A 12,152-nucleotide genomic window follows, 5' to 3' on the forward strand; every position below is an offset into this window, starting at 1 on the left:
TACCCCTGCCCAGGCACACCGGGCCTCTCCCCACTGCTGGCCGACACTGAGTCGGGCCTCTGGGTCTCACCTCTCTTCTCGGTGGTGATGACCGTGGCCTCCAGCGGCTCTCCCCAGCCCTGCCTGGTCTTGGCCGACAGCCGGAAGACGTACGCGGACTCGGGGGCCAGCTCGGTGGCCGTGAACTGCCTCACGGTGGCGCCGACCTCCACGGTGGTGAAGGTGTTGGGGCTGCTGCTGGCCAGGCGGTAGGCGATCTGGTAGCCTGGGGGAGCAGGGCACGAAGACTGCTGGTCAGCCGTACCCCCCTCACAGGGAAGCCCCCAGCCCCCACCCGGGACACCCCACCGAGCCCCGGGTTTCTGCGCTGTCTCCCTCTCCCAGGCCGGCATCTGAGCTGCAGGCTGGGCCCTTGAGAGGGAAGCCAGGCCCAGGGATGAAGGGGGCCTCGGGGCGCTAGGCCCCCTCTGCATCCTTTGCAGAACTTGACGCGAGCACAGCTACCTCCTCCCCGTGGCCCGGCCCGGAGGACGCTCAGGAGCAGCACAGAGGGCGGTGCCTTCTCTGCCCCGGCCCCACCTTCTAGCAGCTCTGCCCTCGACCCCCAAGGGTCTCCCTGCCTGGAATGCCCTTCTCCCCGGAGCAGGCCGCCCTGGGGGCACTCATGCCTGTGCTCAGGCCCCGTGTGTCTGCTGTCTGTCTGTCTGCACACCCCTCTTCCTCCTGCCACCCCAGCGCTCCTGCTCCCCAGAAGCCTCACCCCCATGGATCTGAGCAGGTGGGGTCGGGGGCTCCCCCAGGGACAGCTCTCCCCACAGTCAAGGAAGCGGGAGGGGGCTGGCACATCAGCTCCAGGCGGGCCCTCAGCTCAGATCGTCTCTCCGAGTGCCCTGATCATCACGGGCCCATGGCTGCTCAAAGTCACGTCATTAAGGACCACATCATTAACGACCATTAAGGACCAGGCCTCTGCGTCTAAAGCGGCAGAGGACTTGCAGACCCAGCTCTGAGACACCCGGACACCTGGTGTCTGGAAAAGGAGGGCAACGTGGTCAGCGTGCCCACCTGGGCGAAGCCCTCCTCCTGCACGCCCAGCAGTGAGCGCCCTCTTGGTGGGAGCACCACCCTCCCCCTTGCTCCCTCAGCCCCCCTTGCCTGTCACACTGTCCTGATCAGTTACGTCATTGCTCTCCTTCTCCCCGTTACTCTGTAGAACATGTACATCTCTTCTCTGTTAACCCCCAGCTCTCTCCTGAAGCTCAGTCACTGCTGCCAGTGACGTAAGCCGCCTTCCCACACCAGCTGCGACCTCAGGGCTTCTGCTCCAGCCTTCATGTGCCGTATTATTATTTGTACATTGTCGGGATTTGCGAGGAGACTGAGGCACAGGGTGAGGCCTGTGTTCAGCAGATTTAGAGGGGCACCCGGGGAGATCAGATGCAGGGGGCGGGCAGCGCCATCCACGCAGGCACATGGTTCCACAGCAGCTACAGCAGGTCTCATAGGGGACGGGGGGGGGGGTGGTCTGTGATGGGACACAGCCAATGACCCGTGTCCACCTGGCCACCGGAGGAAAGTCAGCCTGTGCCCCGTACGAAAGTAGCTGAACTACGGCAAGGAATTAAGGAAAGGTATTCTGCAAAGAATTGATGCTTTGGAACTGTGGTGCTGGAGAAGACTCTTGAGAGTCCCTTGGACTGCAAGGAGTCCAACCAGTCCATCCTAAAGGAGATCAGTCGTGGGTGCTCATTGGAAGGACTGATGTTGAAGCTGAAACTCCAATACTTTGGCCACCTGATGCGAAGAACTAACTCATCTGAAAAGACCCTGATACTGGGAAAGATTGAGGGCAGGAGGAGAAGGGGACGACAGAGGATGAGATGGCTGGATGGCATCACCCACTTGATGGACATGGGTTTGGGTGGACTCCAGGAGTTGGTGATGGACAGGGAGGCCTGGCATGCTGCAGTTCATGGGGTCGCAAAGAGTCAGACATGACTGAGCGACTGAATTGAACTGATTCTGCCAAGACAAACTGAACTTTATGACCAAACGCAAAGACTACAGAGGCAGACACAGACCACCAAGAACATGATCAAACATAATGTTTTAAAGACCTCAAGAGGGAGGCGTGTCCCCAGGGTGAGTGAGCTCGGCCATTGAAGAAACACCACGCCTCGTGAAGAAGGGACTCCAACCCTACCCTCTGCCCTCAGAGAGGCAGAAAGGAACTCTGCGTTAAAAACAGGTGAACATATGCACTCCTGGGGCCTGGGCCCTGTGTGTGTGCACACTGAACTTCTGGGTAGCTCTGGGCTGACCAGGTTTCTTTTGCAGCTTGTGAGAAGGCATGGCTACACCTGAGACGGCCGGGGGAGCAGACACCCCCTGCCCAGCGCCTCCCAGGCACGGGGCCCGCAGGAGACACTGCCGTTAACACGAGGCATCCCAGGGCCCCCCACCCCTCACGGCGCCCACCAGCCGGCAGTAGGGCCCTTCACGTGTCCCTCTGTATTTCAGAGAGTCACGTGTGATGAAGACGCCTTGATCATTCAAATCACCTTCTGCCGGTGAGCCTGAATCAATGAGGATTCAGATGTGGTTACTGATGTGCTTTTGTTATCGTTTGTTCTTGATCACATTTCACTTCTGCTCAGATTATCTGCTGCTGGAGTTAAAAATCCTGGGGTGAAACCGAGATTTTGTTCAAAGGCACGTCTTTGTGAGCTGCGATCTAAACGGGACCCACTAATTGCCTCCTGGGTGGGCTCAGGTCTGCCCTGCACCAAAGGCTCCACCCCTACTCCCCGCCCCGCCCCTCAGGGCACGACCCAGGGGTGACCCTCGACCTCACCCCCACCTGCCCGTGTGGGCTCCGTCACACGGCCCCTCACTCACTCCTTGTCCTCTGTCTCTTTTGGACTGATGGGGCGTTTCTGCCTAGCCCCGAGGGCTCCAGGCGACCCCGGAGAACCACGCGAAACCTGGGCTAGTCTCTGATCCAGGTCACAAGGAGCACCTGGGAGAAAATGCCTCCGCCCTGGAGTCTAGGAGCACCTTCCTCTCTAGGAGCACCTTCCTCTCTAGGAGCACCTTCCTGTCCTTTGCCCTAGAAGAGGGACCGTGTCCCTGCCGTCCTGTTCTGCGGTGCCGTGACCATGAGGATGAACGCCCACACCTCACCTCAACACGGGCTCGATGAGCAGGAGAGAGCCTTCTGTACAGGAGCAGCCAAGAGCTACTGCGGAGCACTGGCCCACACACTCGGGAACACGGATTGGGAGCGAGGCAGGACGGGGGTGTTTGCACAGAAAAGGCTCGTTATCTGGTCCCAGGTCCAGCAAGCTCAGAAACAGGAGCTGAGCCTCAGCGACAGGAGGTCAGAGGGTGCAGCCACACGAGGAAGGAACGGGGATCTGGGTCCCTGGGCGGAGAGGAGAGGGCCGGGGGCAGCCGCGGTGGAAGGTCCCCGGGGGGAATTAAGAGGGGCATGACCACGTGCGGCCCATGGGGATGCAGGGGGAAAGCAGTGGGCTGCAGAAGCCCAAGCAGCTCGAAGTCACCGGAAGATGAGGACACGTCGCTCGTCTAGAAAACCAGGAGGGAAAGAGGCGCGCGCCACAGGCTGGAGGGTGGGTTCCGGGCCACCCGCGGGGGAGGCCAGGGCCGGGAGAGAGTTGGAGAAGGTGCAGCCAAGGACGGGGTGCCTTTGCAGGGGGTGGGTGGGGGGCATCTCGGTCAAAGGAGCTGACTGTGGAGAGACCCCAGAGCGACTCTGGAGAGTCGAGGGCGGACCTCCTGGGTGGTGGCGAGGCCTTCCCAGGACTGGGTGGTTCCTGGGTAGCAAATGGTGTCTGCTTGAGAGTTCCGTCCATTGTCTGTTTGGGGACCATCCTGGGCCCCGAGGCCAAGGCTGTGAGGAGGGCACAGGGCTGCTGACCCCCTTGCAGGCACTGTGGGTGGCGATGGTCCCTCAGCGCCCACTCCTGGCTCGGGAATCCACAGCGGCTGAATCTCCCAAGGGGGAGCGGGCAAGCATCAGCCTGGCCCAGACGCTGCCTGGGTCGCTGGTTTTACAGCTTCTCCGTGTGAGGCTGGGGGTCAGACAAACCCAACAGAGCAGCAAACCACGCGTTTGCTAACACAGATCCTATTCAGCTGAGCCCCTAATTCTCAGCAGAGTCCCGCACACCCTCGTGTAACAAGCTAAAGGTCAAGGTTCAGCCCCCATGGGCAGGCTGACTTCTAATTGCATGGAGGTGGGATCCGGTCTGTCTGGAGGGACAGACCCTCCCGGTCTGAGGAGCACACGCGTCACTCGGGCTTCGCAGCATCTGAGCGACTGTGGATTAGCTGCAAACGAGGGGGGACGGCCGCTCTCGGGTGGCTCCCACCGCACCCTCCAAGGAAGGCTCTAAACGCCTCGAGCTCTCCCGGTAAAATATTTACGCAAATAAGCAAGTGTTTCTCCCTGTAGGCGCCTCCAGTATTTCACACTGCTAATCTCTTTCGGAAATGAAAGAACATGTTTTGATACAGATTACAAAAGCTCTCGCCGCAGAGGTGTTTATATGCTCAGAAGGCCACGCCGCCGGAGTCGGGACGCCGACTCTAGGTCCCTGCACGTAAAGCGAGTCTCGCAAAAAGATGTTTTCCTTCCTCCCCCGTGAACGCCAATCTGAATCTTTAGAAACTGTTTTCCCGTCTTTCCGCAGCATCTACAATTTGCTGCGCTGGTGGTAATAATATCCGGGTGACAGGTTACCCAGACAATGTTTGTTACAATTACCGCTACACGCCTCACAGCCCCGGAGGGCGTCGGGGGAGGTGGCAAGCTGTGTTACGCAGCCTCGGAGTCCCACCCCCTCCTGACCTGGGGTTTTGTGATTTTCAAGGACCCCTGGGGACTAGAGATCTACGGCCAGACTTCTCAGCACCTCGGGGGCATCCCGTAACCTGGCCCAAAGGTGCCTCTCAGCAGGAACCTTCCGTTGTGGAGCCGCCAGGGCGATGGAGAACGAAGCCCCGCCACTCGTCCCTGATGGACACACAGAAATGCCGAGTGCAGACACGCAGCGATGCGGAGGAGACCTCTCTGGTCCGAAAGCAGGGAGGAGGCGCTGAAGGCCCACAGTGCCCAGCTGGCGCTGACCGGCACTGGCTGTTCTGGGTTTCCGGTGCCCTGCACGATACCCGGGAGGTCTGATCACCGGTCCCCCTGAGGTGGGCAGCCCTGGCCCAGAGGGACTACGTGACTCCTGGGAACGGAGCGAAGGGGCTGCTGAGTTACCCTCCCCGCCCAGGCTGTACGCAATGCCTGAGGCTGGACTTCAGGCCGCCTTACTGAGAATCTGGGGAGAGGGATACAAAGGGGAGGGGAGGCCAGTCACTTTAGAGCAGAACAGAGGGGCCCTGGTGGGCTCTGAACCCCGGCCACCAGGGCCTGTCCGCATGCGACTTTCTTGACTTTGCTGCTGCTGTTGTTCAGCCGCTCAGTCGTGTCCCACTCTTTGCGACTCCATGGACTGCCGCATGCCAGGCCTCCCTGTCCCTCACTGTCTCCCGGAGCTTGTCTGTTGAATTGGTGATGCCATCCAACCATCTCATCCTCTGCCGCCCTCTTCTCCTTTTGCCTTCAATCTTTCCCAGCCTCAAGGTCTTCCCGGTGAGTCATCAGGTACTGGAGCTTCAGCTTCACCACAGGTGTGTACCCATTCATGACAACTGGTCGTGTCTGCAAGGTTTTCACGTGTGCAGAGACATCTCCGGGCTGTGTGGATGCTTTTGCAACTTGTTTTTCCGCAACAGATGTTTGTGAGGCTTTTCCGTGGCACCTCCTGGAGCACGCGTTCGTTACTCTAACGGCCTCTGTAATTTCTCTGTGCAAATAGCCCCCAGTTTGCCTTCTCACCGCCTCACTGATGGACATCTGGGTTGTTTCTACTTGTTTCTTTTCTAAATTTCCTGTTATTTAAAGCAGTCTGCCGTGACTCTCTGTGCGTTTGGCCCTGTGAACAGCAGGGAGGGTTTCTCAGAGTTAAGGCCTTGGAGAGAGGCAGCGGGGTGGGGGTGCACCCGCCCTGGTCATTCCCTCTGCAGCTGCGCTTGCGCTCCAGGGAGAGCGTGTGAGGCTTCTCCCCGCGTCCTCACCTCTCCCGGGGACCATCAGACCTTCTGTGCTCCCAGGGAGAGGGCGTGAGGCTTCTCCCCGCCTCCTCACCTCTCCCGGGGGCCATCAGACCTTCTGTGCTTCTAAGTCTGAGGACTGTGAAATGGTATCTAGATTATCTGCATTGTGGTCTGAATCATCATTCTACATGTTGCTTTCACGATCAGAAAAAGTTAAAGACCAGTAAAAGTAGGGCACATGATTCTAAAGTGAGTGCTGAGCTTCTGTGGACGGGGGACTCGTGTGGTGACTGTGGGCGCAGGAGCTTTGGGAGCCAAGAGGAGAGGAGACCGGCCCAGGTGGGGATGGGTGGGGAAGGGAGGCAGCAGGCAGAGGCGCCCTCTCATGTGGTTCTCAGAGGAGGAGTGGCACCTGGGGGTGACGGGGGTCTTTCCTGGCAGGGGACTCGGGAAGGGTCACCGCCAGCGCTGGCTGAGGCTGGAGCCCCGCCGGGGTTTCAGGGAAGTCCTAGGAGAGGCAGCTCAAAGTCACGGTCACAAAGCAGAGCACGTGTCTGTGTGGGCACAGGGAAGGGCAGGCCTTCCTCTGCCCACTCCGCGGAGCGCTGCTGTCAGAACCGGTTTGCATTGGCCCGGGAGGGCTGTGGAGAGCGCGGAGATGATCACAGACCCGGGACCACCGGGTCTCAGCAGAGGTGGTGTGTGTGTGTGTAGGGACCCCCGGGGGGCCGGGCGGGGGGACTTCACCTCTCTGCTCCGAACGTGCATCTTGTTTCGCAGCACGCTGGGGCTCCCCCGGGACGGGGCGGTGATCAGACGGTTTGTCCTGCTGCTTCCATGACAGGCTGCCGAGAGGAGGGCAGCCCTGCCTGCGTGCGGGCTCCAGGCACCTCGAGAGCCTCGTCAGCTCCACAGACCACTCCCGCCCCGGGGCCTGAGAGCAGCTGCCCGGGGCCTCTCAGCGGCACAGGGTCTGAAATGCACACGGCAACAGAGACTCCTCGATGATGGTTGTGGTTTTAGTGGCCAGAATGTGCAGGTCCTTGGTCACCTGGCTCAGAAGCGCCGTCCTCACACATAGCAGCGGCTCCCGGGGCCGCAGAGGACAGGGCCGAGCTGTGCAGGTGGCGAGTGTGCCCCGGGCGTGTCTTAATGAAGCCGGGGCTCGGCAAGTATCTGCCTCGCTGTTCATCCTTTCACGGCTGCCAGTTATTATCCAGAAGACAAATCTGATCACATCCCTTAGCTGCTCAAGGTCCTTGGGGGACTCCCTTGGCACAGATTTTCAAACTTTTTTTTTTTTTAATGAAGTGAAACCCTTTTTCAAACAAAATCTTACAGTCCTCACCTGGAGAGCAGGTGTAAGTGGTACGTTTTACTGCATTAGGGTGTGATTGTCAAATTACCTGCAACCCGAGCAGACGTATTTGGGGTCTGCGGTGGGTGAGGAGGAGGAAGGACCGTATTTTTCAGGGCCAGCCTGGCCCCAGGAGACACACCGGGCCCTCGAAGGCCCAGGTGGGAAGGTCTGGGCCGCTGGCCCCTCCTGCACACGATGCCTTCCCAGGGGTTCGCAGCCCGGCCGGCCCACACCCCCCAGGGATGATTATGCTCCCGCAGGCGGAAGGCAGCATCGGTTCAAGACTCTGGAAACCACCCGTGTGACGGAGCAGACCCTCTGGGTCTTCCCGGGACAGCCCCCTCCCCGTGTCCTGTGCTGGGGCGCCTCTCTGAAGCACCCGGGAACAGTGTGTGCCGTCCCTCACTTCTTCCACAGATGCTGAGACCCCCACCGCAGGGGAGGCGGTAAGCGCTGGATAACCGAATGACCTGGAGCACGCAGCGCCCAGGTCTGCGGGCCTGAGGAGTGCTGGGCTAACCCCTGTGACCCCGCCTGTCACCTTGCCGTCCACCAGCCACAGTACAGCGCATGCTGATCACACCCCCCACCAGACTGAAACCCACTGGGGAGTTGGGGCGTTTTGAGCACCAGCTGCCCTGACGCCTTGTGCGTGTCGCCTGGCAGTAAACGCTGCAGAGTTCGTGTCTGACTCTTTGCGACCCTGTGGACTGTAGCCCGCCAGGCTCCGCTGTCCATGGGCTTCTCCAGGAAAGAATACTGGAGTGGGTTGCCATTTCCTTCTCCAGGGGATCTTCCCAACCCAGGGATTGAACCCGGGTCTCCTGCACTGCAGGCAGATGCTTTATCCTCTTTATCCTTCTCCACGGCCCGGTGTCAGGAGACTGGCTTTACTGCCTGCGGGTGAGCAGACCCAATGTTTTGTTTACCAACACTCATCCTCAAGCTCCAGGCTGAAAACACTGTCCAGCCCTGAGCCCCTGATCCAGGAGACGCTGCCCTGCAGGGCATTCTGCGGAACCTCCCCGCATCGAGGGCTTCCCTGGTGGCTCAGTGGTAAAGAACCTGCTGCCCAAGCACGAGATGCAGGGCAAGCAGGTTCAGTCCCTGGGCTGGGAAGATCCCCTGGAGGAGGAAATGGCAACCCACGCCAGTAGTCTTGCCTGGATAATCCCACGGACAGAGGAGCCTGGTAGGCTACAGACACGAACGAGTGACGAGCACGCACGCACACCCCACATCGAGACCACGCGGTCGTGTCACTGGTTCCTCCTCTTCGAGGACCTGCCCCGCCAGCGTCTTACTCACTCCTTACACCCCTCCCCCTCCCCTCCCTCTCTCTCATCTTCCCCTCTCTCCCCTCCCCTCCCCTCTCTCCCCTCCCCCTCCCCTCCCCCCTCCCTCTCCCCTTCCCCCCACCTCTCTCCTCCCCGCTCTCCCCTCCCCCTCCCCTCCCTCATCTTCCCCTCTCTCCCCTCCCCTCTCCCCCTCTCTTCCCTCCTCCCTCTCCCCTCCTCCCTCTCCCCTCCCCCTCTGCATGAGGCCTGGCACATCAGAGGCTCCTGATTCGTCACAGTGAAAGAGTGAACAAATCAACGGACTGATGACCTTTAAAAATAAAACCTGCTGCCTTTGGGAAAACTGGGGTAAATTAAGACTCTTCATCAAAGTTATCAGAGCTGGCCCCCTGAATGCCAAGTTCAAAGCAAACCGCTTCCCTGGGACCCAAGCACGCAGTTCAATTGGGAAACTTCCTCAAAGGATTGGGTGCCGGGCCTGCAGCAGCAGAGAGACACTTCTGGGACCTTGGAGCAAGGCCCGCATGGGAATCTTCTGTGAAAAGCCAGCCCGCTGTTTTCCAAACACACATCAAAATAACTGGGTTATTTCTGAGCAGAGGGAAGGTCAATTATAGATGGTACTGCCGTGAACCGTGAACAGAGAGATTCTGGGCGAACAGAATGTAAATTTCATTCTGCGAAGAACCCCTTAGAGCAGGAGACACAGGGCTGCGGTCTCTCGGCTCAGAAAACGCCAGGCTGCTGCAGATGGGATTTTTTTTCTCTAACCTTTTAGACATCTAATAAAAATGGATGAAATCAATCTAATTGTCATTTCTCTCTGAGCTGTGGTCCCCGCCGCTCCCTTACCTAGAATAATGCCGTTGGGCTCCTCTGGAGGCTGCCACACGATCCGCACAGATGTGAGCCTCACCTCCGGGAATACGAGCCTCACGGGCGGGCCTGGGGCTGAAGGGGGAAAAAAAAAGACCCGAGAATCAGGCCCCACTGGGGATGTCACTCGGGTACACGGCGGGGTTTTGCAGGGTCCTGTGGGCTGGCCAAGGACAGTCATGACTGCTGACGACACTGCTCACGGGTGAATCACTCTGAGTTTTGGGAAGGTGACTTTTGCAGTGCTCATGAACCACGCTGGGAGTCCTGAGTGGTGCCAAAAGCTGGCAACTACAGTCACTAAGTAGCATGGTAGAGGGTACATCAAGTCAGACTTTGCCAATCTGAGCTGACTCCTCTCCCAGTCTGGACGTCCATACGGCAGATGAAAGGTGAAGAAGGTGGCTGAGTGTTGCTCCCAACTTCCAGTGGAGGTTACAGTGATTGACCAAATAACACGGCTACAGCAGTGGCCTTTCAGACACACGAGCCCTCTCCTGCATCGTCCCAGAAAATCAAGAGGCGATGTCCACAAATGAGTGTCATAGTTCTTCTTCATGGTCTGGTGCACCAGTAATTCAAAAACTAGCTATGTATGCAGGCACCACTGAATAATAGGCTCGTAGACGCTGTAAAATATATTTACTTAAACGGACAACCTAGTAAACGTGTGGCCAGCGTGGGAACTTCTCATTGGAACTTAAGAGCTGACTCTTCCCAGGTAAGAGGCAACAGGCATGGAACAATCGATATAGAAATAAAATGACGTGCGTGACAGCCACTCCAGGGCTGTGAACTTTGCCTCGAGCTACTTAGCTGAGAACGGTATTTTAAATTATAAACTTGTGCTCTGACCCCTGCGTTTGGGTGAAATAAACTGAAGGAGACCACGGGCTCACACGCCAGGACCGACTCAAAACGGGAAACTCTGACGTCTGGTCTGTCTTCCATGGCTTCTGCCCCTCACTGTCCCCAAGGGTGATTGCTTGCATCGCGATAAAATGAGGGGAAGGAGAAACAAGTTTATATCATGATTGTGGCCGAAAACAGACGGCGGTCCATGACTCCCCTGCCTGTGCGTTGGGAAGAATACCCTCCCCAGTTTGAGGAACCATTACTAAACACCCCTGTTACTGTTCATTCGGGTGGTCCTGGACACAACATACAGTTTTGCAAAGACATGGCCTTCAGGCCACAGGGTCCCTTTCAGACGCTGGCTGCCCTGAGACCAGCCCCCGAGGAAGAACGATGCTTGAGGCGCCCCCTCCTCTGACCCAGGTGAGGCCCAGCTCCCGGGCTGTCTCCCAGCAGACGGGGAGGAGGGTGTCATCTCAGCGGTTAGAGCACTTTCCAGGCTGATTTAATTCCTTCAGTAAAAGGGTGAAGAAAATCTCTGGTGCCTTACTTTCAGCTGAATCTGAGCCTGGGTTTTTTGGGGGGGAGAATATTTGCCACAGTCTGGTTAACAAAGATCATATACAGGAGCTAACCTTGGGTGGCTGACATCTGCTAAGTGGAGAAACATGGCTGAAAGTTTAGACAATCATCAAGAGGTATTTGTTTCTGGGGTTGGGAACCTGGGCACCTCAGCCCCTCAAACATGCCCTCTGAGGGGGCCACCCCAGGGAACCTAGGGCTTCTCAGCAGCTTTGTGCCAACGCCACCAGGAGCGGCCTGAGGCGTCCTGGCCTGGCCCATCTGGCCTTTCAGGCTCACCCCTAACCTGTAAACACTCACTCTGGCTGAAACTGGCCGTAGGGGCACTCTGTGGTCAGAAAACAGCTTTGCTTCATTTTCCTCTGCTGAACCGAGGGGAGAAGGAGTGTTCTGAAAATTAAGTTGAAGATGACCACTGTCCGAAGGGTATGGATGGGGACAGCAAACCTGGGGGGCGGGCGGAGGCATGGCCCCGACGTACCGTCGTCTTTGGTGCGTTCCAGGATGGGGGGCACGCTGGGGACGCCGTTCCCGATGCGGGTGAAGGCCAGCACCTGGAGCTCGTAGAGCACGAACTTGCCCAGGCCCGCCAGGAGCGCCGACTGCGTGTGGTTCCCGCGCACCACGTGGCTCCGGGGCTCGGGGTCCAGGTCTTTGGCCCGGAACAGGATCTGAGCGGCGACACACGAGGGCGGGGAGGGGAGGCAGTGTGTGAGGAGGGGCCTGGGGGGCTCAGGACCCGTCCTCCCCCAGGGCAGCTAGTTGAGGACGTGGGGATCTAATTCCTAACCGCTGGCACTTTTGGGGAAAGAGGGAAGTGCAGCAATTTCCTGGAGACTGGAAGGTGGCTGCAGCGATGACCCAGCCCTCAGCTGGCTGGGTGAGCCAGACGCTCCGCTGTAACTGACAGGATTTGAGGTCCCCGGCGGCAGCCCCTAAAACCAGGGCTCGACACAAACACAGAGACATCCCGCTTCTTTTAAAGGAGCCGGCGGCCACTCGGCTGCATGGCTGTTAGGAGGCGGGCCTCCTGCCTCGGAGGACCTGGGGAC

General features: G+C 58.6%; 1 protein-coding gene across 1 annotated transcript in view; it reads right to left on the reverse strand.

Moving 5' to 3' along the window:
• Positions 1-12,152, reverse strand: part of SDK1 (sidekick cell adhesion molecule 1) — a 743,568-nt gene that overhangs the window by 65,976 nt on the left and 665,440 nt on the right. The window contains exons 29-31 of the mRNA XM_070363134.1: positions 11,582-11,771; positions 9,640-9,738; positions 71-265 (exon numbers count right to left, since the gene is read on the reverse strand). Of these exons, the coding sequence (XP_070219235.1) occupies positions 71-265; positions 9,640-9,738; positions 11,582-11,771 (484 nt within the window). The remainder of the gene's footprint in view (positions 1-70; positions 266-9,639; positions 9,739-11,581; positions 11,772-12,152) is intronic.

This window comes from Bos mutus, chromosome 25, assembly GCF_027580195.1.
Source record: "Bos mutus isolate GX-2022 chromosome 25, NWIPB_WYAK_1.1, whole genome shotgun sequence".
Lineage (NCBI taxonomy): Eukaryota > Metazoa > Chordata > Mammalia > Artiodactyla > Bovidae > Bos > Bos mutus.